The 25,992-nt window shown below is 44.0% G+C and overlaps 1 protein-coding gene across 6 annotated transcripts in view; it reads right to left on the bottom strand.

Annotated features, from left to right (window-relative positions):
* The window catches only part of ASH1L (ASH1 like histone lysine methyltransferase), a 189,063-nt gene that overhangs the window by 95,837 nt on the left and 67,234 nt on the right, over nt 1-25,992 (bottom strand). For all 6 annotated transcript variants that reach the window (XR_006213804.1, XM_042975694.1, XM_042975693.1 and 3 more), the window contains exons 4-5: nt 12,183-12,284; nt 6,369-7,107 (exon numbers count right to left, since the gene is read on the bottom strand). Coding sequence is in view for 5 of the 6 variants with exons in the window: in XM_042975694.1 (XP_042831628.1) it covers nt 6,369-7,107; nt 12,183-12,284 (841 nt within the window). In the remaining variant the exon portion in view is untranslated. The remainder of the gene's footprint in view (nt 1-6,368; nt 7,108-12,182; nt 12,285-25,992) is intronic.

Here is a 25,992-nt window from a genome sequence, read left to right as displayed (position 1 = left end):
CTCTCCGTCCCTCTCCAGCTTGCACTCTGTGTCTCTCTCTCAAAAATAAACAAACGTTAAAAAAATACATGGTTTCATGATATATCTATCTACATCAATACAGTAATTTGGGGACACCTGGGTGGCTCAGTCAGTTAAGCGTCTGACTTTGGCTCAGGTCATGATCTCGCCATTCCTAACTTTGAGCCCAGCGTCAGGCTCTGTGCTGACAGCTTGGAACCTGGAGCCTGTTTGGGATCCTGCGTCTCCGTCTCTCTCATTCCCTCCCCTGCTTGTGCTCTTTCTCAAAAATAAACATTAAAAAAATTAAATTATTAAAAAAATGCAGTAATTTGTTTAGTTTGTGTATGTGTTTGCTTTATAAAAGTAGGACCAGCTAGTATATCATTTTTAGGAACTTGGTTTTTTTTTTTTTTTTTTACTTAATGTTTATAAGATTCATCCACTATTATTACATTATCAGCTGTAATTCATGAATCTCTATTACCATATCATTTTCCATTGCGTGGAAAACTGTGTTTATTCCTTTTCGTGGTAATGTTGGATATTTCTATTTTCTATATATTATAATGAATCTTGCCACTACCTTTCCGAAAAGTGTTCTGGTGACTGTTGGGCAAGACTTTCTCTAAAGGGTAACTGTTAGATTACATAGGGTTTATTTGTAACACAATTTTGTTGCTGTTTATGTATTCTGGACACCAAAACTGTATACATCACACGTGTCACAAATTTCCCAGTTTGTAGCAAGTCTTCATGTATTTGTCCTGATGTTTGACGAATGGAAGTTTAGCTTTAATATAATTGAGTATGTCAGTCTTTTTACCTGTATGGTACTGCTTTTGAGATCTGGCTTATGAACTCCTTTCTGACAATAAAGTTGTGAAGTTTTTTTTGGATTTAATTATTACGGATTTAATCAACTGGGAGTTAACTTTTGTATCTGGGATGAGACGGGATCCAATTTCATTCCCGTTACTATGTAATATCAACTTTTAGGGCACAATTTATTAAACACTGTTCTCTGTCCCTGTCGATAAGCAGTGTTACGGTTTCACGTAGCAAGGCTGCCTTCTCTTACCGAACCAGTTCCGTACCAGCTCAACGCACCGGCTTCAAGAAGTCTGGGGACAAATCTTTTACGTTATTCAGTAATTCCATCCCTTGGAATACACCCTGGGGAGATTCGTGCCCATATCCACCAGCATTTTTGGGAAACAGTCTCAAAGTCGAAACGACCCAACAGTGAAGCAGAGAATTGAATTCTGTACCGACGACGGAAAGGACTACGGCAACATGCCGCAGCACAGATACAGAGGCACATGTCGAGCAAAGAAAGGGAAGATACAAAGGTGTATGTCCTGTGCAATTCCATCCACACGAAGTTCAGTGAGGGTAAACTGAACGACATTGTCTAGCTTGCAAACTTAAAGGGTGTAGAAGAAAAAGGTAAGGAGGTGGTTACATCAGAAGTCAGGAAATTGACTTTGGCTAGTGGTGAAGCAGTTTGTGACTGGGGAGGCGCATGGGATACTGGCCAGCAGTGTTCACCCCTTCCACGTCGACATCAGTGTTGGCTTTATGAAAAAAAGATGAACTTATTTCTAACGTTTATGTACTTTCTGTAGGTGTATTCCCCTCCCTACTTCCCCCATCATCTCTAAAGAGTTTTTTTTTTTTTTTTTTTTTAAAGTTTGTTTATGTATGTATGTCTGTCTGTCTCCACCCAGTGTGGGGTTTGAGCTCATGACCATGAGATCAAGAGTCACATGATCCTCCGGTCGAGCCAGCCAGGTGCCTCTAAAGAATTTTAAGGAGAATGGAATGATCCTTTTCTTTCAAGTATGTAGAAGTTTCTGGTCCTGCTGCTTTTTTTGCAGCAAGATTTTAAATTTTTTTTTTTTTCAACGTTTTTAATTTATTTTTGGGACAGAGAGAGACAGAGCATGAACGGGGGAGGGGCAGAGAGAGAGGGAGACACAGAATCGGAAACAGGCTCCAGGCTCCGAGCCATCAGCCCAGAGCCTGACGCGGGGCTCGAACTCACGGACCGCGAGATCGTGACCTGGCTGAAGTCGTTCGCTTAACCGACTGCGCCACCCAGGCGCCCCTGCAGCAAGATTTTAAATTAAAGATTGGATTTATGGAAAAGAAACACTCAGGTTATCTCTTCTTGAGTAGGTTTTTCCTAGGAATACATACATTTCAACTGAGTTTTCCAATTTGTGGAGCATAACATGCTTATAGTAGTCATTTTTTAATCTCTCATATACAGCTTATCTCCTTTTTAACTTATAATTTTCTTCACTGATCAACTTTACTAGAAGTTTGTATATTTTATTAGTCTTTAAGGAACTAACTTTGGTCTTCAGTGAGTCTCTCTATTGTACCTTAGCTTTATTTTGTTAATTTAATATATGTTTCATTTCCTTCACTTCCCATTTACCTTTTGGGGCTTATTCTCTGGTTTTTCTCATTTCTTAACTGGACTCACGGTTCATAAATTTTCAGCATTTTAGAAAGTAATATAAGTATTAAAGGCTATGAATCCCACTCTAGCCACCTCTTTAGATACATCCCACAAGTTGATATAGTAGCATAGTGTTGATTCAGTTTTAACTATTTGAATTATGATTTTATTTTGTCGTTAAATTTTATTTATTTTAATTTACATCCAAGTTAGCATATAGTGCAATGATTTCAGGAGTAGAATCCAGTGCTCAACCCAACCAGTGTCTTCCTTAATGCCCCTTGGCCATTTAGCCCATCCCCCCTCCCACCACCCCTCCAGCAACCCTCAGTTTGTTCTCTGTCTTTAAGAGTCTCTTAGGTTTTGTCCCCCTCCCTGTTTTTATGTCATTTTTGCTTCCCTTCCCTTCCCTTCCCTTATGTTCATCTGTTTTGTAGCTTAAAGTCCTCATATGAGTGAAGTCATGGGATATTTGTCTTTCTCTAATTTCACTTAGCATAATACCCTCTAGTTCCATCCATGTAGGTGCAAATGGCAAGATTTCATTCTGATTGCCGAATACTACTCCATTGTGTGTATATGTATATATATTCTTTATCCATTCATCTGTCGATGGACATTTGGACTCTTTCCATGCTTTGGCTATTGTGGATAGTACTGCTATAAACACGGGGGTGCATGTGCCCCTCAGAAACAGCACACCTGGGGGCACCTGGGCGGCTCAGTCGGTTAAGTGTCCGACTTCGGCTCAGGTCATGATCTCAGGGTTCATGAATCTGAGCCCCTTGTCGAGCTCTGTGCTGACAGCTCAGAGCCTGGAGCCTGCTTTGGATTCTGTGTCTCCCTCTCTCTCTGCGCCTCCCCCACTTGTGCTCTCTGTCTCTCTCTCTCAAAAATAAATAAAATGTAAAAAAAAAAACTTAAAAAACCCCCCCAAAACCCAAGAAACAGCACCTATATACCTTGGATAAATACCTAGTAGTGCAATTGCTGGGTCATAGGGTAGTTCTATTTTTAATTTTTTGAGGAACCTCCATACTGTTTTCCAGAGTGGCTGCACCAGTTTGCATTCCCACCAGTAGAGCAAAGGAGAGATGATTTTATTTTTTACACAGCTTTTAAAATTTGTCCTTTTTCCTTTTAGAACGAGGGTTTGAACCCAGATTCTTCTGATCTAGAACCCAGCTCATAACCATTATACTATTCTTTTCTTAAGCTTAAAAAAAAATGTTTACTTAGTTTTGAGAGATAGAGCGAGTGAGCAGGGGAAGGGCAGAGAAAAGGAAGACACAGAATCTGAAGCAGGATCCAGGCTCCGAGCTGTCAGCACAGAGCCTGACGTGGGGCCCCAACCCACGAACCCCGAGATCATGACCTGAGCCGAAGTTGGATGCTTAACCGACTGAGTCACCCAGGTGCCCCATAACCATTATTCTTTTGCCATCTGGGTTGTTACTAATCAAATAGTGTCCGTACTCTTTAACATGGCATACAAGGCCCTCTCTGCATGATCTGGCCCCCACAACCTTTTCTTTAGACTCATTCTCTAAGCTCTAGACCACACTACTAGAATTTGCTCTGTGTTTTGGCCACAAAAGCATTCTTTCACTTCCTTGAACCTGCTCTGCCTTTTCATACTGAGCCCATAATGTGTGCTCTAGCCTCACGCCTTACGTAACAGATGAAGTCAATTCTTCAGATTTTAATTAGTAATTACTTCCACAGGGAAGCTAGGTCAATTACCTCAACAATTCGTTCTCATAGCACTAACTCTCCCTACTCATACTCAGGCTGCACACTCCATGAGGACAGGGAGTGTATCTCTATCTGCTTACCACTCTTACCTACCCTCAGCACATGGGATAAGTAATTTTGCAATAAACACTTACTGAATGAGGAAATGAATAAATTCCTGCTACATACCAAGTACTATAGTAGGTTCTAATCAGAAAAAGGTGAAAAATTGCTGCTGCCCCTGGGATCTCACTACGTCATGTCCTTTCTTGCACAATCTCCTAAGAGGGGTCCCTCCCAGCATGGGGCTCACACTCACGACCCCCAGGTCAAGAGAGGCATGCTCCCCTGCCTGGGCCAGCCAGGCACCGCTACACGGTGCGCTCTTAACGCCCATGCCCACAAAGAGAACAGGATTTGAGAAGAAATGAGATCATGTGAAGAGAGACACAACTTCTCAACCAGTAAGCTTTTAGTTTCACTGATGTATCTACAAGCTTGTATTACTCATGAAAAAAATATATATCCTGTATATTCTCTAGGAAAAGAAGTCTTTTTTATAGATGATGCATTAGAGAGATATAAGAAACCTCTATATGGGATTCACCAAGGTAGATGATAGAGAAAAAGACTGATAACTGTCCTACTGCTGTTTGGCAAGAGAATATAAAGAAAACCAAATGATGTCATACAACAAACATTAAGGGCTATCATTCTTTTTTTTTTTTTTTTTTTTTTTTTTTTTTTAATTTAAGTAATCTCTACACCCAACATGGGGCTCAAACTCACAACCCCAAGATCAAAAGTCACAGGCTCTTCTCACTGAGCCAGCCAGGCGCCCCAGGGTTATCATTGTGACTGCAGGTAATGAGCACTTAAAAAACAGGTATGGAACACAACACATACTAGTGTCTTCTACTATGCAAAAACGTGCAAATTAAAATAAGCAGCAAGTAACATTTAGGAAGTATATTTCAGCTGTATCAGATTGAGAAAGGTTTTTTTTCCCTGCCCCCGGATAAAGATTTTTTAAAAAGATAATTTCCAGGGTAGATAAGGGTGGGGGGTAAAGAGTACGTGACTATTAAGACAGCAGTCTGACAATACATGTTAAGAGGCTTAAAATGTATCTAGCAGTTTCAGTTTGTATTTCTCTGTGAACGAGGGATGCCATTGACTGTGACTGACATGCTACATTTAGTAAAGGAAAAGCCATCTGCAAATGGTGAATATTGTCATTAGCTCATTTAAAAATACCAAATATACCTTCAGGGAATGAATCTGGTTGGATACATAACAAAAGGATTAAATGCTCTTATTTTGGATGACTTTTGGCTCTGTGCTCTGTATCTTTTAGAAAAATGTAAAAATGTAACCAGGAAACTATGAAGGAAATAAATCTAACATGCAGAAAAACGTATGCGATGACAGGAAGACAAGGTTAGAGCATACAGGAGATGGTGTGATAGTAAAAATAATTCCAGGCGCACAGCTATGTACTGGGTAAAATAGGTAACCTCTCTGGGCCTGGACCTCCTCACCTGTAGAGTGAGGGGATTAGACTGAATTGTTACATTCCCTGTGCTTAATTATTTATAATTTGGGGCAGTTATAATAAGAACCCCTCCCCCCCTTGTTTTTAAAGTAAGTGGGGGAGGGGCAGAGAGAGAAGGAAAGAGAGAATCCCGAGCAGGTTCTGCACGCAGGCTCAGACTCAGGAACCTTGAGATCGTGACCCAAGTCAAAAATCAAGAGTCGGATGTTGGGGCGCCTGGGTGGCTCAGTCGGTTGAGCGTCTGACTTCGGCTCAGGTCATGATCTCACTGTTTGTGGGTTCGAGCCCCGCGTCGGGCTCTGTGCTGACCGCTCGAAGCCTGGAACCTGCTTCAGATTCTCTGTCTCCCTCTCTCTCTCTCTCTGCCCCTCCCCCGCTCACGCTCTGTGTCTGTCTCAGAAATAAAATAAACATAAAAAAAAAAAGAAAGAGAGAGTCGGACGCTTAATGACCTGAATGACCCAGGCGGCCCTGAAGAGGAACTTTTCAATAAAACAGAGAAGTGCAGGTTTTCTATAACGAAGAGTCACTCAGCTGCGTATGGATAGGTCACATCTGTGACACGTCTGTGTGTCCTCCACCCAGACCAAGTGTGAAACCAGGAATTACCTTTCAGTGCGCTCTCGTTCTTCCTCTGGGAACGGCTTCTGCTTTTTCTTGGTCTGTTCTTCCAACAGCCAACTTTTCCTCTTCAACCCCTTCTTCTGTTCTGGACTCAGGTTCACGCTCTGGACAACAGCCTCGATGACATCTGTAACGGTGTCAGGACGGAAGGGCGCCGCTGCTCTCTCCTCGCCTTCGCTCAACTCGGGGCCGACCAACTGGGCGGCCTGGAAGGCTTGCATCGACACCACGGCCTGGAGGGGGCATTTCCGAGGTCGGCCTGGTCTGCGTTTCACGAAGTTGTTCCCTGTCCTGGCCTGTCTTTGCAGTTTTTTGGCTTTTAGTATTTTGTTGACATGGTCCAGGTTTTTCTTGGTGGCCAGGATTTTGTCGTAATTGCACATTTTCCGAGCTTGGCGCTGCATGGCTTCCACTACGCTCCTCTTGATGTGCGGGGGCGAACGGCTGCTTGGCAACTTTTCGGAGAGGAGTGAGATGCTACCACTGCAGGAGTCGCCGGGGACCGCAGGCACGAGAAGGCTGTCTGGTCTCCCCGGGGCTCGCTCCTTGCCGTGGCTGTGGCCCGGACTGGAGGAAGGCGGCACAGAGGCGGATGTGATCGCGGCCTCGACGCTCTTCCCCAGGGGCACCTGGTCCTCATGTTGTACCATCCGCTGCAGCAGACCGTCCACGGAGTCGTCCCCAGGAGCGGTCGCTCTCGGACTTCGAGAGGAAACGCCATTCACTAAATGAGGTGACAGATCACACGCAGAAGAAAAACGAACACAGCCAGTCATTTAAACGACTCTTTACACGGAAGCAAAGGAGCACTGCTCCATCTGTCCTCACAACATCACACATCCTAAGACCATGTGCGGTTCTCTCTCCCAGGCAAGTTGGTGGTTTACTTTCCCGAATCGGGCCTATATGACAGTCAGATTCTCAGGAACTTCAAAACTGGCCTATGCCTCCCTATTACCAGTGAGTTAAAAAGCAACAACAATAACGCTCACTCTCTGAGATGAGGACCAGGAATGAATTGTTTATTTCTTCAGAAATGAAGGTCCATTTGAGTTAGGAGACTCGACAGTTAAACGCCGGACAAAGGGGCGCCTGGGTGGCTCAGTCGGTTAAAGCATCCGACTTCGGCTCAGGTCACGATATCGCGGTATGTGAGTTCGAGCCCCGCGTCGGGCTCTGTGCTGACTGCTCGGAGCCTGGAGGCTGTTTCAGATTCTGTGTCTCCCTCTCTCTCTGACCCTCCCCCGTTCATGCTCTGTCTCTCTCTGTCTTGAAAATAAATAAATGTTAAAAAAATAATAATAATAAAAATAAAAAAAAAAAAAAAAAGAAAAAAAAAAAAAACGCCGGACAAAGACCTTCCACTTAACCCTTGTTACCTTAGTGGCCCAGGGACTTGGTGATCTTTGTCTCCTCAGATACCACTCAGTGCATTTTCGTGACTATACTTCATGTGGGAAAGGCTCCCCGCTCCTCTGGCCAGCCATGTTAGTTTCACAGTCTTTGTAAACGTCGAATTGTAATAGGCCTACTTCCCAAGATGCCTCGTTGTCTCCTACTAATGATCACAGGTAATGCTTCTCCAAAATTGATGGATGCATATCCTGTCTATCTGAGTTTAAAATGTGGTAGGATTCTAGGGGCTACTGTACAAGCCCCCGGCATTCCAGATTCCAATCAGATTACACTGGACTTTTTCTCCAATTACCAATAACTTCCTTCAAATAATATCCAGTAGTACTGTTTAAATTCAAACTCTCAGTGACATTTTATATCCCTAATTTTTAAAATCCGGCCTCCACTGTTTCTCTGATAACCCACTTTCTCTCCCCATTCCTCAGCTCCATCAGCGTTAGCCGTAGAGGCCCCTCAGCCCCAGTACTGCAGTGTTACCTTCTACATTTACTTGCCCACGGGGGACACGTTCGTTCTCATAGTTTCCACGATCAGAACACACGTGCTAATCTTCACTTTTATCTGAAGGTCACCAGAATGAGGACTGTCCCCTTCTCACTCTCTGGCCCGAGCGCTTCTCTCCTTGATGCAGGCCTCCCTGCTCCCTTTGACGGTTCATTCAATAGCACGTACATTCTGGTGTCTCCCCAGTCTCTCTCTTCTGCGTAACACCTGTTTTTCTACTTCTCTACTTTTGCATGTTTCATAGATCTCTCGTACTCCTGTTCGTTACCTCCTCCCTCAACCTTGTTCCTCCAAAGCGCCAAGCTCAGTGACTGGTAACATAAAGCCAGCTCTTCAACATTATATACACAGAGCACCAATCACGTGCCAGGGATTTTGTCAGCCAAGCTCAGGCCACATCGTCTGTCATTTCTCCTCTACTCTCCCCACAACTCAAAACGTTTGACTTTACGTTCGTCTGGCCTCTTGAACCTATCCATTGCCTTCACACCACCACGGCCCCTCCATACCCAGCTAATCTTGCCTCCCTGCCCGAAAGCAACAGCCCAGCTGCTTGTAGAGCTATTACAACCTGTACATACACAACTCTTTTACTAATTCTCCCTTCAAGGAGTAGGATCTAGGGGCACCTGGGGGCTCAGTCGGTTAGGCGTCTGACTTTGGCTCAGGTCACGATCGCACAGTTTGTGAGTTTGAGCCCCCACGTCAGGCTCTGTGCTGACAGCTCAGAGCCTGGAACCTGGTTTGGAATCTGTGTCTCCCTCTCTCTCTGCCTCTCCCCCACTCATGCTCTGTCTCTCTCTCTCAAAAATAAATAAACATTAAAAAAATTTTTTTAAAAAGGGGTAGGATCTAATGCCTCTCCTCTTGAATATATGTTGCCCTTGGTGAGCTGCTTCTAGCAAAGAGAAGTCGATAGAGGTAAGAATATGGTGATTTCTAAGGTTGGGCTAGAAAAGGCAGGACACATTCCACCTGAGTTTCTCTGAAACCTCTGCTCTGGGAACCCAGCTTCCACATTGTAAGTAAGTTCAGGCAATCTACTGTCACGTTTCCCAACAGATCCCGCTAAGGTCATAGCCAATAGCTTTCATAACAGTGACTGCACTCATTAGTATTATCATATACTCTTTTAGTGTATTTAAGTAAATTATCCCTTTGGCTTTGCTTCAAAACAGTTCATGGATGGGCCATAAGATATCCTGTACAAAACTGTTTTCCTACGGTTGTTTATGTATCTCAATTACTACACACATAGTCTCTACACAGATTTCATTTCTTTGAATATCCCTGGAAGGTTAGACACTCAGGTTTATGCCAAATAGGAATTAAATTTGCATTTGGCTGTGGAAGAACTCAGGGCCCTACTACTCTACAACAAATTTTCATTGATTTTTTTTCTGGGTTCCACAGGCAGTGTGAGACAGGAGGTGACACAGAGCATGTGTGTGGAGAGGAGCTCCTTTTCGGGCTCTGCCCAAAGCCAAACTGAAACAAGGAACCACCAGGTTCTTCTGTGGCGGCTCTGTTTCTATTTGCTCTCATCCTGGTAAATGTCACCTTCAGGGAGCGCCAGATTTACGCCGGGAAATCTGATGGGGACTTCTGTGCTGCTAGAGTCTTAGGCTTTGTCCTTTGTCTCTTGCACCTGGATGTTTCCCAGTAATCAGGCTCTCACCACACCAGGCAGATGTCAAGCAGCTGTAATACTCCTAATTCCTGTTAATCAAGTTTTCTGAAAGTTTCTGGTTTCCTGTCTACTTACTTCAAATTTCAGCAATGTTTTAAGAAATATTTTCCATATTTTATCTAGTATTTTTAGTTTTAAGTACCGAGAAGCATATCTGTTGGCTCTGTACATCTCCTCTGCCTCCCTGCTGGAAGCAAAGCTCAAATCCGTACCAGGGTCACCTGAACTCAGCCAGCACCTTTCTCAAGCAGCCAAACTGCTCTAACTCCACCTGCAAAGTGCTTTTATAAAACTCGTTTTCCCAATTACTTAACACTTTCTGTCCACATGTTTCTTGACCTCTTTGTGACATCTGACATTAAGAGGTTTCCATTACATGTACTCTGTGATTTTTCTACATAAAAAATCTATTTAAAACTTGTACGTTATCACCGATCTCTTTTCTTCCGCTTCCCTCGAAAGCGAATGTTTCTTAAACCTGCATTCCTGCCATCCTCCCAAGTGGTATCTTCTTGCTGGGTAATCTCACTGGCTGCCAGATTAAAGTTTGTATTACCTACTGTTAGGCCTGCGCCTCTACCAGAGATGCCTCTCAAACTGCAAGCTGCCACTTCCGAACGGCCAATTAACATCTCCACCCCAACGGTCCAAACACTGTTCAATTTTAACATGTCCCAACCTGAAGCCATCATCCATGCATTTCTCCACACATTTCTTGTCACATCCCACTCTCTACATTGTAATGCTGTAGAGTTTTCCCAAAATGTGTACGCGGTAGACTGAGCCATTATTCATAAATATTTGCTGCCCTGCCTTCAATGACACTATACACCCGACACTTCCTCGACGTGAGACTTAACCATGCGATCTGCTTTAGCGCTGAAATGTGAGGAGTGACAGTTAGCTCTGGGCAGAAACTTTAAGAGCTGGTCAGTGCGTTGTATGAACCTTCACCCTTTTCCACACGACCAGCAACGCTCCAGATAGAGGCTGGGTTACACAAGGTCCTAGAAGGAAGACAACGCAGAACAGACCCATTATGGTCACACAGCGTGAACAAAAAGTAACAACGCTTTGCTGTTTCAAGCCACCGAAATGTGGGACTTTTTTTAGCACTGCAAAACCTATCCTATTTTGAACTGCACAATATATCAAATAATTTCTATCTTCCTGTTCAAAATCCTCTAGTGGCTCCCAGCTGCCTCTACAGTAAAGTCTCAATTCCTTCAAATGAAAAAACAACCAAAAAAACCCCCTATGCCATGTGGGTTATTACTTTTATAGCTTCATGTTCAACCACAATCAACACATAATATCCCTCACACGCTAGTCATCTCAAATAACGTGCTGCTCTCCAAAAACAGCATTCCATTTTATGGTTTTGTGCTTTTCTTCGGACATGTTATTGTCAGTGTGTTAAACGCATTCTTACTGTTTACCCACTCATGTACTCAAATTACAGTAGTATTATGTGTCACATCTTCAGGGATGTTGTCTTCTTCTTTTTTTTTTAAGTTTATTTATTTTGAGAGACAGAGAGAGAGGGAGACCGCACATGCGCACCTGAGTAGGGGAGGGACAGAGAGACAGAATCCCAAGCAGGCTTACTAGCACCGTCAGTGTGGAGCCCAACGCGGGGCTGGAACCCACGAACCGCGAGATCATGACCTGAGCCAAAAGCAAGAGCCGGCTGCTCAACCCACTGAGCTGCCCAGGCGTCCCAGGGATGTCTCCTTTAGTCACCACGCATGTGGTAAGTGCTCGAGGTGCCTACACCGACCGGTCCGTTACAGAATTTAACCCACCTTTTAAGTTCCAATCCACACTGCCTTAGCGCACCCACAGTCCTTCACCTCAACACAACTTGTAAAATCTTTATTTTCCTGTCCGCCTACTCTTGAACCTAGTCATTTTGAACGATTTCCTCTGGATCACATCCAAATCACTGCAGGTCTGGGAGTGAGCCCACCCGGACTCAGGGAGACTGGGGGGCTCCGCACTGTGTCAGTCTGCACTGTGGCCCCCTCGCGCGTCCTAGAGTCACTTCTGTCTCGTCCGCAATAATGTCTTGTAAGTAAATGTAAGCTGTGATTTCCGCGAGAAGCTTATTGCGTCGTGCGGGAAGTCTGCTCACAAGTAGCAGACGGGAGAGTCGGGTCAGAGTCCGTCCGTGCAACAGGGGGACTTGCCTGTGGACGAAGTGCTCTCCGAGGACGACCGCTTCCGGGCAGGGCTGCTGCTCGTGCTCTCGGACAGTCGCTGGGAAGACTTCTCTGAGGTTGGCTGGGAACCTGGAGAGACAGGAAAGGCCAGGAATCACAGGGAAACTCACGTCTAAGCACAATTTCAAACGATTGTGTGTCAGAACTAGACTATTTGAGTTGCTGTCATCACCACTCCCAGCAGCCATACAACTTGCGAGCGGACGGGGAGTGGACGAAAAGCAGGGAGAAGCCACACCGCGTGCTGCCAGCACAGCCTCACGGGCCTCTCCCACGTCAATTTCTCCTGTCACGTTACACAGGGAAAACGATTTTAGAGGGAGAATGAACGGAATTCATGTTAGTTCTGGCGCATCACCACCAGGAAACACATCATCGAGATATTTATCGATAAAAGTCACCGGCAGGACTACAATCACACCTGTTCCTGATTGTCAGTTCGCATTCATCCCAGAAACCGACGGACAAAATGTACAGTGCAATTAATTAGGAACAACTGATGTGAGAAAAGCAGGTCCAACCTGAGCGTTTCATTTGATAGAATCAGAGTTGGATCTTAAACCTGTGAGGTCACCTTCACACTCTGTGTGTTTCCCCTATAGCATATTCTGCAAGGACTGCTAACTTATGTAGGAAACAGAGCAAACGTACTTTAAAGCTGTACGCTTGAGGTTCCTTCGTTATATACGTAAGAGCTCTTAAGGACAAAGAAACTCGATTTCCTTTCAAAAGTCACATACTCAATGTTAACCAAAACCCCTATCAATGCGGCATAATTTAACACATCTCTTACTCAAGAGAAAAATATGTTGTTCAGGAAAGATTCTTCTTCTGAATAAAATATACTTGGTTCTGATACTGGATTCTTTAGAACCAAAAAAGCCAGCTGTTGAGAATACATAATAAATGTCTATATCACGTTGGTCAAAAAAACTAGCAGTACTCTGAAATGTTCACTTTGCACTTGAAAGAAGTTACAAATAGAAAGCCTATGCATAACTGTAGTACAACTGTAGTACAAAAGTATCAGAAATCAAATACCTGAATATGAGATTTTTAAGATCCACCTCTAAACGAAGAGTGAACTCCTTGATGGAGACGTGACTAAGTGAGCAAAGAACAACTTGGGGACAGAACTGAATGGAGCCACGTTTCTAGTGTTTCCCTTTCTCTGACACAGATAATAATAAACCGTGAGCTTTGTTCTAATTATGTATTATCATAAACCACATCATTGTAAATCCTCTCTGAGTCTTGCTCAGGCGAGACAGAAGGCTCTGTGCTGCCATTCAACAGTAACAAGTTAGGTTCTCGGGAAACTGGTATTGTAACAATACATCCTACTTCCCCAACACAGACATGACCAATGTGAGATCTATTCAAGAAGCAAGACTGTTTATCCTTGAATCTTAAAAATAAATACAAAGGGATTTTAAAAACTGACAGTACAATGAATCCACCCTAGATTGTGGCTGAGATAAGATTTCCATTAAAGAGTTAAATACCACAAAAGTATCTTTTTCAATAAAGATTTTACTTTTAAGTAATCTCTGCACCCAACATGGGGCTCGAACTCACAGCCCTGAGATCAAGAGTTGCACGCTCCACTGACTGAGCCAGACAGGCGCCACCCCCCCCCTCCCCCCGCAATAAAAATATCTAAGAGGTAAAAGCCCAGGCATCAGTGAAGACATACCTTAGTAAGTATTAATATTGAGGGGTGCCTGGGTGGCTCAGTCGGTTATTCCGGCTTTGGCTCAGGTCATGATCTTATGGTTCGTGAGTTCGAGCCCCACGTCGGGCTCTGTACTGACAGCTCATAGCCTGGAGCCTGCTTTGGATTCTGTGTGTCCCTCTCTCTCTCTGCCCCTCCCATGCTAATGCTCTCTCTCTGTCTCTCTCTCAATAATAAACGTTAAAAAAAATTAAAAAAAAAATAAGTATTAACACTGAAAAATTCATACACTGGATGGATAACTACTTCCTACTGAGACACAGAGCCAAGACAGAAGACAACAGTGGCCAAGAAGCTTGAGACATCAGAGGCCTCTCTTTACCGTTATTCTGCTGAATGCTCAATCTTGGACTAACAACTAGGGAAAGGAGTGGTTGCAGAGCACTTTTTATAAAGTCTTCTCTCTCAGTCATAAACGAACATTCATCGAGTCCAGTTTATACGCTTGCTTCTACGCTAGACATTGTGGAGGCAGGAGGAGAGAGAGAAAAATATTTTGAAAGTCTCTGCCCTTAAGGAGCTCATCGAAGGTCTTGAATGTCATCACGTGCACTTCAGATGGCGTTTGTGCCATCCATGCTGGAGCTCTGTCTTCAGTTTCCACACTAGGTGGTAATGTTTCCCAAATTTCTTGGTCATCTTCCAGAAAGTCTTGATGAAGGCTTCAACTGTACCTCTGAGCATCAGGATATCCTGAGAATCACCCTGCCTGGCCTCGCCGCCCTCAGGGTCAAAGAGGGACCCGGCACCTTCCTCCAAGCTCCTCCTTTGGTGGCATCTGGCGCTGCACAGGAGGCAGGAGGAGGTGGCACGGGGGTCAGATCCCTGGAGATCATTACTGGCAGCACCGTACGGCGATTCCCGAGAAACTGAAACAACTGAGACAGAGGTGGCTTAGCTCACCTAGCTTCTGAGCCACTTTTCATTTCCTGAAAGTACTGGAGGCCGGCGGCCTATTCTTAGGATTTAACAGAAGACTGGAATGAAACTTCATTCAGGATGTTTTTCACTTTTCATTTGTAAAAGTCTGTTTGAATTCCCTTTTCATAAAAAGCAGAGATGGTCTTAATATTTCATATTTCAGGGGAAAAAAAAATGTATCCCTGAGATACAGTTCCCTAGGGCTTGGTAGTCATGAGATCAGATCCTGGTATTTTGCTAAAAAAATGTTGGTCATAGGACAGTAAGAGGATGAGAAATCTGGGGGGAAAAAACCCTACCTAATGATAGAAAGCAACCAAAATTAAGACTGGAAAATGATGATAGAAGCTTGTATGTAAGAGGCAGCAACCTGTTAAAGATGTTGAAACTGGCCTAACAGCAGAAATTGGGTGAGATTTGCAAACGTTATCTCCAACACTGCCAAAAATGTACTATTTCATAAGTGCCATGTGCAGCTGGGTGGCCGGGGGAGAGCAAGCTAACGCCCGGACAGAACAAGAATGTCCATTTCAAGGGAGAACAACATATCCACATTTCGAAACCTAAGGCGGAGTGCTGTGCACAGCTGTGCGTGGCGCAGTGTTAGGTACATCACCAAAGGTGCCCTGACTTTGAGTCCTGGCTCTGCTATAATTAAGACTTTTAAGATCTTGGCAAGTCAATGCACTTGAACGTTGGTCTGAGAAAGCACTCGAACTCACTCGGCTGATGCGAGTTTCAAAGTGAGGTAACGCAAGCAATTGAAAGGGTTTTTATAAACATTATGCTCTCATACGTAAATTGGCTCCTTAGGTTCATCATAAATTTTTAGACCTTAATTACTTAATAATGTCACTGATGCGTAGGCAACTATTCAAAATAAAAAGAAAAATGAAACAAGGGCAAGGACTTATGCCCACTTGGGAAGTGGAACTAATTTAGGGTCTCCAGCATTATTCCTAAGCATAAAGAAGTACCCCCAACTGGGAAGCACTGGTAGGACAGGCACCTCCCAGGCTGGTCGGCACCTGCAAGGTGGTAAAAGCTCCTGGAAAGTGAATCTTCTAATCCGCCGACTCTTCACCACACCTCCTTCAGGGTCACGGCCGCGCTCTGGATTCCATCGGTGAAACCCGATGTGCCCACGGCGACCGGGCGCCAGTGCAGCTCTGGACGGGGAGGGGAGGGCACCGCCGTCTGCTTGCCCCGCTTACTCTCGGCTTCGGCCACGCCACGGTGGGACTCCTCAGGACAGTGACTGCCTTGTCGCTGTCTCCACCACGCGACGCGTGGTTGCTCCCGTGTCATCAGCGGTCATTTCAGATCTGCCTGGAGGGTTGTGAGAACACTCTGCACTCCTTACAGGACAAGAGGGTCTATATGGATTTCAGTTCGAGACAATGTGATACTTCGTCAAAGAATACACACGGAGACTACCTATGATTTTACGTATCAGAGAGTTCCCATCGGTTCTCATGTCGATATAGCACGAAGCCAAATAATTAAGTACTTCAGAAGTGAACAGAATCGAAGTGGTAATTCCGCAACTGACAAACGACTGGGTAGAAACACTACTGAGTAACTCGTTACTCAGACCTCTGACAGCTTCAGAGATATGTTTAGAGCTTCCACACACATAAATGAAGCAGAAGTTATAAGTAAATCACCAAGAAAGCAACCAAATAAAATTGGACTTCAGCATAAATGTAAGGTGATTACTACAAGTATTCTTTTTCTTCAGCTAGAAAACTAGAGGTCTTCGTGGAAAAAAGAAGGCAGACCATCAGCAAGGAGGGAAACAAAAAAAGGGACTATCATAAATTGGGAAAATAATAAGGGAATCAAGAATTAAAAACAAACTTAGAAATGTGAGGGAAGCTTGAAGTGGTTTTGACCGTAGAGTCTCTGGATTTTTCCTGGCCATTATTCTCTGAGCTTTTAAACATAAAGGCAGGTTTTGAGGAAACACCTTTGACAAAGAAGACAAAAAGGGGGAAAGATGGTACTTCTACAGCAAAACCATAGGGTGACATCATGGGTAAGAATGTCAGAAAGTGGAGAAAACAAAAAAGGACACAACTGGATTTAAATGGATAAGAACCTGGAAATCTTTTCACTATATATAAAAATGGGTGGAAACCAAGCAGCTGTTCTGAAGTTGATTTGTCACAAGAGATCTTGGTGTCTACACAGGAGGAACTGAAACCTATCTAAGATAAAAAAGAAAGAGTACGTTTTCAGATGTCTGGGTGTGAGGACGGAGTCAAATGGGCAGAGACGTCAGCAGAAAAAGAGACAATTCCCACTGATCGTGGTGTCTGTTGGGAAAAAGGTATCACCAAGCAAAAACGAGAGCAATAATTCAACCTCACTACTTCATTGAAGCCCCGAGTACCTACCCTAGGCTAAAAAACGAGGGAATTTCCAAACGCAAATTGACAAAAGAACACAGTGAATGAAACCAACAGCTGCTTGGATAAAACATGTATTTCTTTAGTGTAAGTCCACTATGAAAACTTTCGAAACTTATTATAGTTACGAATTCTGGTCACACTCTGTTGGGAGATCAGCACTAAAGACCCAAGTAACCAGGGAATGGTTTGGGTGAGCAGATTGTCTGCTGTTTCCAATGCTAGAAATATCGTTGGGTAAGCCATGGAAAAACAGATTAAGTGTGCTAGATTTGGAAGGATACCATGCTGAAGCCAGTTTATAGATGATACACATTTATTTTAAAATCACATATTTAAAACTAGTTTCTAACATTTAAATCATTCCTTCCCACCAAAACAATGTATTATAAAATTTTAAGAAAGAAACTTATTTTATCATTTACAAGTTAAGACTATCGGGAGTGTTTGTCGAACAGTGACTGCATCAAAGCTGGCTTATCATAGAAAAGAATACCATAGTAAAAGAATATGAACCGGGGCGCCTGGGCGACTCAGTCAGTTGGGCGTCCGACTTCAGCTCAGGTCATGATCTTGCAGCTCGTGAGTTCGAGTCCTGACGTCGGGCTCTGTGCTGGCAGCTGGGAGCCTGGAGCCCGCTTCGGATTCTGTCTGTCTCTCTACCCCTCACCCACTCACACTCTGTCTCTCTTTCAAAAATAAATACACATTAACAACAACAACAAAAAGAATATGAACCAACTATTGGGAGCTTCTGATCAGGTTTTTTTTTTTTGTTCCCAGATTAAATTCTGAATCCTTTGCTATGGTTCACAGCTCACAGGAGTCCTGGAAGCTTCTACTGAATGAGCTGAATGCTGAGATAAAAGCTGGTTCCACGATAAAAACAGCTGTTTCCAATTGTGGGAAATACATTTACTGAAAGCAATACATTTCATCTGACTCACCAATTAAATGCACTACAAGAGAGAATGATTCAGAGCCTATGCTGGTGATTTTTAAGCTAAAAAGTCTGTTTTCCTCCCTCTAATTAGGCTATTTCTCGTAATGCCCAAAGCACATCATCCACTGAAATGGAATCCCACTGGAAACCCCAGAACTGCACTAACCACCATATTCAATTTTCGGATTTCATCTTCACACGTGTTCGCGCTTTACTTTTGGGGGTATCTTTATACATCATGCTAGAGACAATGTCCTACATCAGAAAATTCTGATCAATGCAGACACTCTCCAGTTAAAAAGAAAACAAAGCACAGTATACTTTTCTTCAACCATTACATTTTTACAGTAAATATACTTTCTCCAAACGAAAATAAAAATCAGCTCTAATTTACTCCTGGGGGGACAAAAAAGTTATTGAAACCTATAATAATTACGTGTGTATGCGTGTGTATACATTCTCTACTTTGTGAGCTCTAGGGGGAACCATCCCCCATTTTTGAAATCAGGTTGCAGACTGACCATGTACAGCCAGCCATGAGTTGAAAACGCTGAAAAACAGGGATAGAGTATGTGATTCTCTTTCTCATCAGGCCCATCTTAGGTCTACCGAATGTAGATACTGATGTAATTGGTTACCAGGACCTCGCGAGGCCAGAAAGGCCAGGCGAGGCTTAGGTGTGGAATCCCTATGATTTCACGTGCATCAGGTTGGTCTTAGACTATTGGTCTCTAACAGTTCCTACAGAAGAACACAGAAGAAGAATGAGCTAACTACCACACAAACATCATTTATAAAATGATGAGGGCTGTTACTCCTTTTAAAGCTTTATGCCACTTAATTTGTTTAGTCCAAATTTGCTCAAGTGATTATCAGTTTGCCCAGCTAGAACAAGGCAAGGTCAGCCACCTGGCTCCAGACCACACAGGAAGGAAGATCCTTCCTGCCTGTGCCCCTGATCTAATTTTATTTTCCTCATTCGCACATCAACATAATTCATAGATATGCCTGCTTTATGCCAACAAACACGAAAAATCTACTCAATCCAAATCGTAAGAATCTGTTTTATTTTTTCTTTAGTTATTAGAGATAGGCTTCCCTCAAAAATTAGTACTGTTTAAAAAAAAACCAAAACTAAACTAGTTGTTTTGCTATAATGTTAAATTTATGGAAGATAGTACAAAGTGAGACTTCTCACACAGCCTTTAGCCAACTTCCCCTAACGTTAACTTAACGTCTTATATTTTAACTATGATACATCTGCCAAAACTATGAAATTGACATTAATACGATTTTTTCCACATATGTCTTTTTCCTGGTCTAGGGGCCAATCACAATATCACATTGTATTCAGTTGCCCTGTCTCAATCCTCTCTCATCTGTGACAGTTTCCTAATCTTTCCTTGTTTTCTCAGGTCCTCGACATTTCTGAGGTACACTGGTCACATATTTTGTACAATGTCTCTTTTTTTGGTTTTAGTATTATTAGACCATGGTTGTGTTTTTTAAAAGAATACTGTGGTTATAAGTTTTGGAAAGAACACCACAGAACAAAGTTCCCGGCTAATTACATCAGAGGCTACCTGTTATCGGCACGATTCATCAAGTTAAACTTGCACCCGGTTAAGGTGTGGTCCGTCTGCTCGTCTCCTTCACTGCAAAGTTGCTATTTTCCCCTTCCTGTCCTCTGTTACGTGGCATTAGGTCACTAAGTGCAGTCCATATTCAAGAAGAGGGGAATTAAAGTCCACCTCCTGGAAGAGGCTGGTCTACATATACTATTTGTAATTCTTCTGTAAGGAAAATTTGTCCCTTTCCTCCACTGATTTAATCGATCATTCTTTTGTTTGTTTGTTTGTTTGTTTGTTTGTTTGTTTGTAGATAAGCTCTGTGCCATACATGGGGCTTGAAACTTGTGACCCCGAGATCAAACGTCGCATGCTCTTCCAAGTGAGACAGCCAGGCGCCCCACACGATCACTTAGTTACATCGACATGGAGTAATGGGTATTTGCCGTATCTTTACATTATAATCCAACGCTGTCACTATTAATTCTGTTGCTCACATTGTTCCTGCTTTGGCCACTGGGAAGCCTTTTCATGATAATAATGTCCAGAAGGTAACTGGCAATTCTGTATTATATGGCACAGTAGGAAGTCCTATTTTGGGTATTGTAACAGGATACCAATTAATGTATGATGAATCTGTCTTTAAGTTATACATAGAAAAAAATACCAGCTGAAGGCCGAGGCCAAATTAAAATAACAAAGTTTAGTTATGCTCTTTGTACACTTCAAGAATAATTACAATGTGACGTCGAAACAATCACATACTGAGAAATGCAAATATCTCCTTGACAGGATGTGTAATTACGAGTACGAAATAAACCAGCTGGAATTACCACAAAATGTAAAGCTGTAAGAATCTTAACCGTCTGCACTTCCTCACTTCCCGTTCGTTCCTGCACCCCCAGAAGTCGAACATCTACCTCCACAGAAACCACTGTGAGCTCACAGGTGATAACCGGCCAAAGGCAGCCTCTACTCCCAGCCTCTTCGAGTTGACCCCAGCAGCACCTGACATTCCTGTCCCCTTAGTAGTGTGGTGCGCCCAGCGAAACAGGACCACTTCTCACGGCTTCAACAATCACTTACCTACAACTTTCCTCTTCAGACAGACGGATTTCTCCTCTGAGCTACAGATGCATACATCCCACTGAACAGCATGAAACCCAAATCTGCCTTTTATCTCCAGCCATCTCTTCTGAGCGCCTCCTTTCACTTAATTACACCGCCGTCCAACCCATTACCGGAGGGGCATCCTGCAGACATTCTAAAATCTTCCCCTTTCCTCGCCTCTTTTTTAACGATTTATTTATTCATTCATTTATTTATTTTTGAGACAGAGGGAGACAGAACACGAGCAGGGGAGGGGCAGAGAGAGAGGGAGACACAGAATCCGAAGCAGGCTCCAGGCTCAGAGCTGTCAGCAAAGAGCCCGACGCGGGGCTCGAAATCACGGACTGTGAGATCGTGACCTGAGCCGAAGTCGGACGCTCAACTGACTGAGCCACCCAGGCGCCCTCTCCTCCCCTCTTTTTAAAATCTACTTCTTCTGAATATGTTTTCTCCCCCACAAGATTCTGCTGGGGCAATTCCCAAACTAGTACACCTGATCTCTCCTCAGTACATGTACCACAGTGCTGTCAATTTAATCTCAGCAAATCATCCTGCTTTAAAACCTTTAACTTCCCATTGCCCACAGGGTAAACTCTAAACTCCCTGCAATCTTATGTAATAAACGAGAGGCTTTATGATCTGTCTCCTGTCTTTCCAGTCTCATCCTGTGGGTTCCATATCAGACTGTAAACAGTTACCTAAGCACACTATCAGGTCACTAAGACCCTGAAAAGCTTCTTTCTCTGTAAGAATAGTCTTCATCCTTTATTCTTTGCACACTAAACTAAAAACTAGGAGTCTTTCTAGCTCCTCCTAGGTGAGCCCCTCTCTTGTCTGCCCCCGAAACATGTTGTGAACATATCTTTAGGAGTTATCAGTCAGTATTTAAGATTTGTTTTTTTAATATTAAAAAAATAGTTTTAACATTTATTTTTGAGAGACAGGGCACGAACAGGGGAGGGGCAGAGTGAGAGCAGGAGGGAGAGGTAGACAGAATCCAAAGCAGGCTCCAGGCTCCGAGCTGTCAGCAGAGTCGGAGGTGGGGCTCAAACTCATGAACCATGAGATCATGACCCGAGCCAAAGTTGAATGCTTAACTGACTGAACCACCCAGACGCCCCACGTAAGATTTTTTTTTAAGAAACTTTTTTTTTTAAGTTTATTCATTTTGAAATAGAGAGAGAAAGAGCTTGCGTACGCGCATGTGTGGGAGGAGCAGGGAGAGAATCCCAAGCAGGCTCCATGCTGTCAGCACGGAGCCTGATCCGGGGTCGACCCCGAGACCCGTGAGATCATGACCTGAGCCTAAACCAGGTGTCAGATGCCCAACCAACCAAGCCAGCCAGGCACCACTGTTTAAGATTTTAGGTGATCTCTACACACAAAGTGGGAATCGAACCCACAACCCCGAGGTCGAGAGTAGCATGCTGTACCTACCGAGCAGCCAGGCGCCCCTGGAGCCATGGATAATTATTTGTAAACATGCCTATGTTCTCTGAGTAAGTGTAAATTCCTTCTGGCAGCAAATCACATCTTATTCATGATTTTATTCCCTGCTCCTGGCAAACAACAGACAATAACTGTGGAAGGGATAGCCATCATCATTAATACTTAAAATAAAAAAAAAAAAATACATAAAGCTGTGCCGAAACAAAGTTCTGACTTTCAAAGAGATTAAATTAGAAGATACCCCAGGCTTTAGTTAGTAATTTTTTCTTATAACTTTCCTTGACTAAAAATCGTTTTCTCAACTGGTTTTACGAACTAGGATGCGTAACCAGTTTTCATGTCTACTTGAAAAAGTTCCTATTAGAAAATCAAGACATTTCTACCCACTTATCAAAAGAGTAATTGTGAAGAAGACGGAGAGGCTCCACGAATTTGCGGATTTGTGATACAATAAAGAATGTATCTGTTCTCTGTCTGATTCTTGGCTTCAAAAACCCTTAGACCTTCCTGAGTGATAGAAGGGTCTTTGTTATGCCAAAGAGCTGACTTAAGGTGGACCCTGGGTAGCCTCAGGGTGGGGCTGCTCACTACAAAGACCAATCACAGGATTAGAGGGCTGAAATTTGGGGCCAGCCCTATCTACAGTGGGGGGGGGGGGGGGGGAGTGGGTAGAGATAGGGTTCAAGCACACAGCCAGTGATTTAATTAATCATGCCTATGTAATCAGGCCCAATCAACACTCTAGACACAAAGGCCTGGCATTGCTCCCTGGTTGGTGAACACAGTGGTGTGCCGGGAAGGCGACACACCCTGATCCCACGAACACCGGGCAGGGAGGCTGTGTGTCCTCCACCCTAGACCTTGTCCTGGGAATCTCTTCAATTCCTGATCTGCATTCTTGATGACAATAAAACTGTAATCCTACGTACAGTGGTTTCAGTAACTTCTGAGTTGTTCTACCGAATTATCAAAACTTGAGGGCTTGTGGGATTGTGGGAAGCCCCAAATTTGCAGCAGTCTAGACAAGAGTGTAGGTGGACTGGGGTCACGGAAACTCGCTCTGGCACAGGAAGTGGGGGCAGTCTTTGAAGGACTTTGCCCTTAAAATTGCAGGGTCTTTCCTCAACTCCAGAAAACTAGTGTCAGAACGGTGACTTCAGAGATCTTAATGTTTTTGTTATTTTTTTTAAGAGGAAGGAGACAAATTCTTATTCTTAAGGCAGATGCTTTCCCACGTTAGACCTGTACCTCCTGAGGACCCTGAAACCAGGCTCACATCCATCCTTTCACCCCACCTCCTGTAGCCAGTCTCCTGGGTGACTTTAGCGTTTGCGTAGCTAATACGTTCAACCACCCTGTCTGTCAGCTCGCTTCACTTCCACCTCCATTTCCCTACCTGTTACAAGCTCCTTCTCACAACTCTTAGATTAGAGGCCTCAAACTAAAATGTTCCTTGGAGACAGATACACTGCTTCAATATCTGAACTGAGCCAGATACGGCACACCACAAGGAAGTGGTGCGGACGGAGACGAATTGAATAGCGCCTGCCCCAAGGGGGGGGGGGAGGGGGGGCCACTACTGAGACACAGCCATTGATGTCATCCAGGAAATGGGGATTAACTTTTGCCAGATGTTCTGCTTTTTATTTTCCTTTCTCTCTCTCTTTTTTTTTTTTTAATTTTAATGTTTATTTTTGAGAGACAGAGCATGAGCAGGGGGAGGGGCAGAGAGGGAGACACAGAATCCAAAGCAGGTTCCAGGCTCTGAGCTGTCGGCACAGAGCCCGACGCAGGGCTCGAACCCACGAACTGTAATAAGATCATGACCTGAGCCGAAGTTGGACGCTTAACCGACCGAGCCACCCAGATGCCCCTGTTCTGGTTTTTCTTTTAAAGGAAAGCAGATTTCTGAACTTTGTGTGAAATCTCCAGAGTTTTAAGCCTTGGCAATTAATTTTTAAAAAACTGAAGAGATCACAAATGGTTACAGACAAACCAAAGCGTGATGGCTTTTAACCACTGCTTCTTTATTACTTTTTTATTTCAAGTTTTTATTTAAATTCTAGTTAGTTAGCATACACGGTAAATAACCAATACTTTAAATGGTGCGGTTCCTCAGGGCTGTCTGAGGCCCCGGATTCCGGGTCTATCCCCTCCTTCGGGGAACATCATCCATCACATTGTGACAGATCAACAGACACATGAACGCAGCAACTGTTTTGTTCCAGTGAAGCAAACCAGCTCACACACAACTGGTAAGCAGAATACCAGGATGATATGGTCACTGAGCAGGCTCACACACGATCTCAACGGAGTGAGCCAGGGAGCACCGCTCCTCGTCAGAGCACCGGCCACAGATCACCCGACACGTGCTTTCCCCAGATCTTCCTGCAAAAGAGCCCAACGAGGACGAGAAACCAGAACCAGCCGTATCTAGCATCACTTCTTTGATCTGCCAGCGACATGCTTTTGTGTCCACGACTGAGCGGCTCTGACCCTTCTCTAATTCCCTTCTATCAAGTTACCTTCGTCTTTTCCTGAAAAGTTAAATGCTATGTTTACTGTAGTATTTCTTTCTTTATCAAACAATTTGTCTTTTTAACTGCTGCTGGCATTTTCTAGAATTATTATGTTTCTTGGTGCTCTGGGTACAAAGCTGTACACATTTTGAGAATCTGCTCCCGACTTTATCTTTTCTAGAAGCCCTTTTATTTTTGTAAGTGATATTGACAGTTTCTCAGAACTTCATAGTGAAACACCCCTCTCTCCAGCCAAAACATCTTTATTGAGCTCAAGAATCAGATCTCCAACTGCCTGCTGTCTCCCCGCTTGAACGTTCTAAAGATGTTCTAAGACATTCCAAAGTTCACGTGTATTAAAAAAGCAAAGTGTGCTTCCCTATGTATGCCTCCTCCAGGTGGCACCACGCCGACCCCTGCAATGTCCCTGCAGGGGTCTGCCCGCACCACATGCCGCGCCTCCCCCCCCCCCCCCCCCCCCCCCCCCCCCCCCGCCCACCGCCAGACTGCCAACCTCCCTACAACCAGCTCTCTCCTCCACAAGTCAACGTTCACACACGAGCCAGAATGATCCTTTAAAGAAGCGACTCTAAAATCAGTACTCCTCTGTCTCTTGCCTAAGCCCAGTATAAAACCTAAACTCTCTGAACACGGTCTGGCTGCTTTCTTCACCCCCAATTCTCGCACCGTCCTGTGTTCCCTGTCCTGCCACCGTGACCTGGCCACCAAGGTCTTCTAATATATTTAGGTATTAGATAGTAAAGAGTATCTCTAGATACTACTCTTTCTCAGCCCAGCATCTTCAAACGTGCTCTTTACTCAAACTTCAGCCTGAGAAGCGGCGGCTTCTCATCCTTCAAGCTTCAACTTTTCATCCTTAGGCCGTAACCAATAACTTTACCTAAACAGGCGCCCCCCTCCCGGTAACGACCCATCCTGACACTGTAATATTAACTTGACAGCATTTCCCCCCCATTATGCCTTTCCTTGTGAGCTTACCACTCTACTATTGGTCTTGTGTCACTAGGGCTGAAAGTTCACGGGGCCTGACCTCATGTCTTGACGCCAGTGACTGGAAGAGTGCCACACGTTCTAGACTTTAACAACTAAGTGAGGGAGTC

Source organism: Panthera tigris, chromosome F3 (assembly GCF_018350195.1).
Source record: "Panthera tigris isolate Pti1 chromosome F3, P.tigris_Pti1_mat1.1, whole genome shotgun sequence".
Lineage (NCBI taxonomy): Eukaryota > Metazoa > Chordata > Mammalia > Carnivora > Felidae > Panthera > Panthera tigris.
The sequence above is the reverse complement of the archived record's forward strand: the minus strand, read 5'-3'. Positions and strand labels throughout refer to the sequence as shown.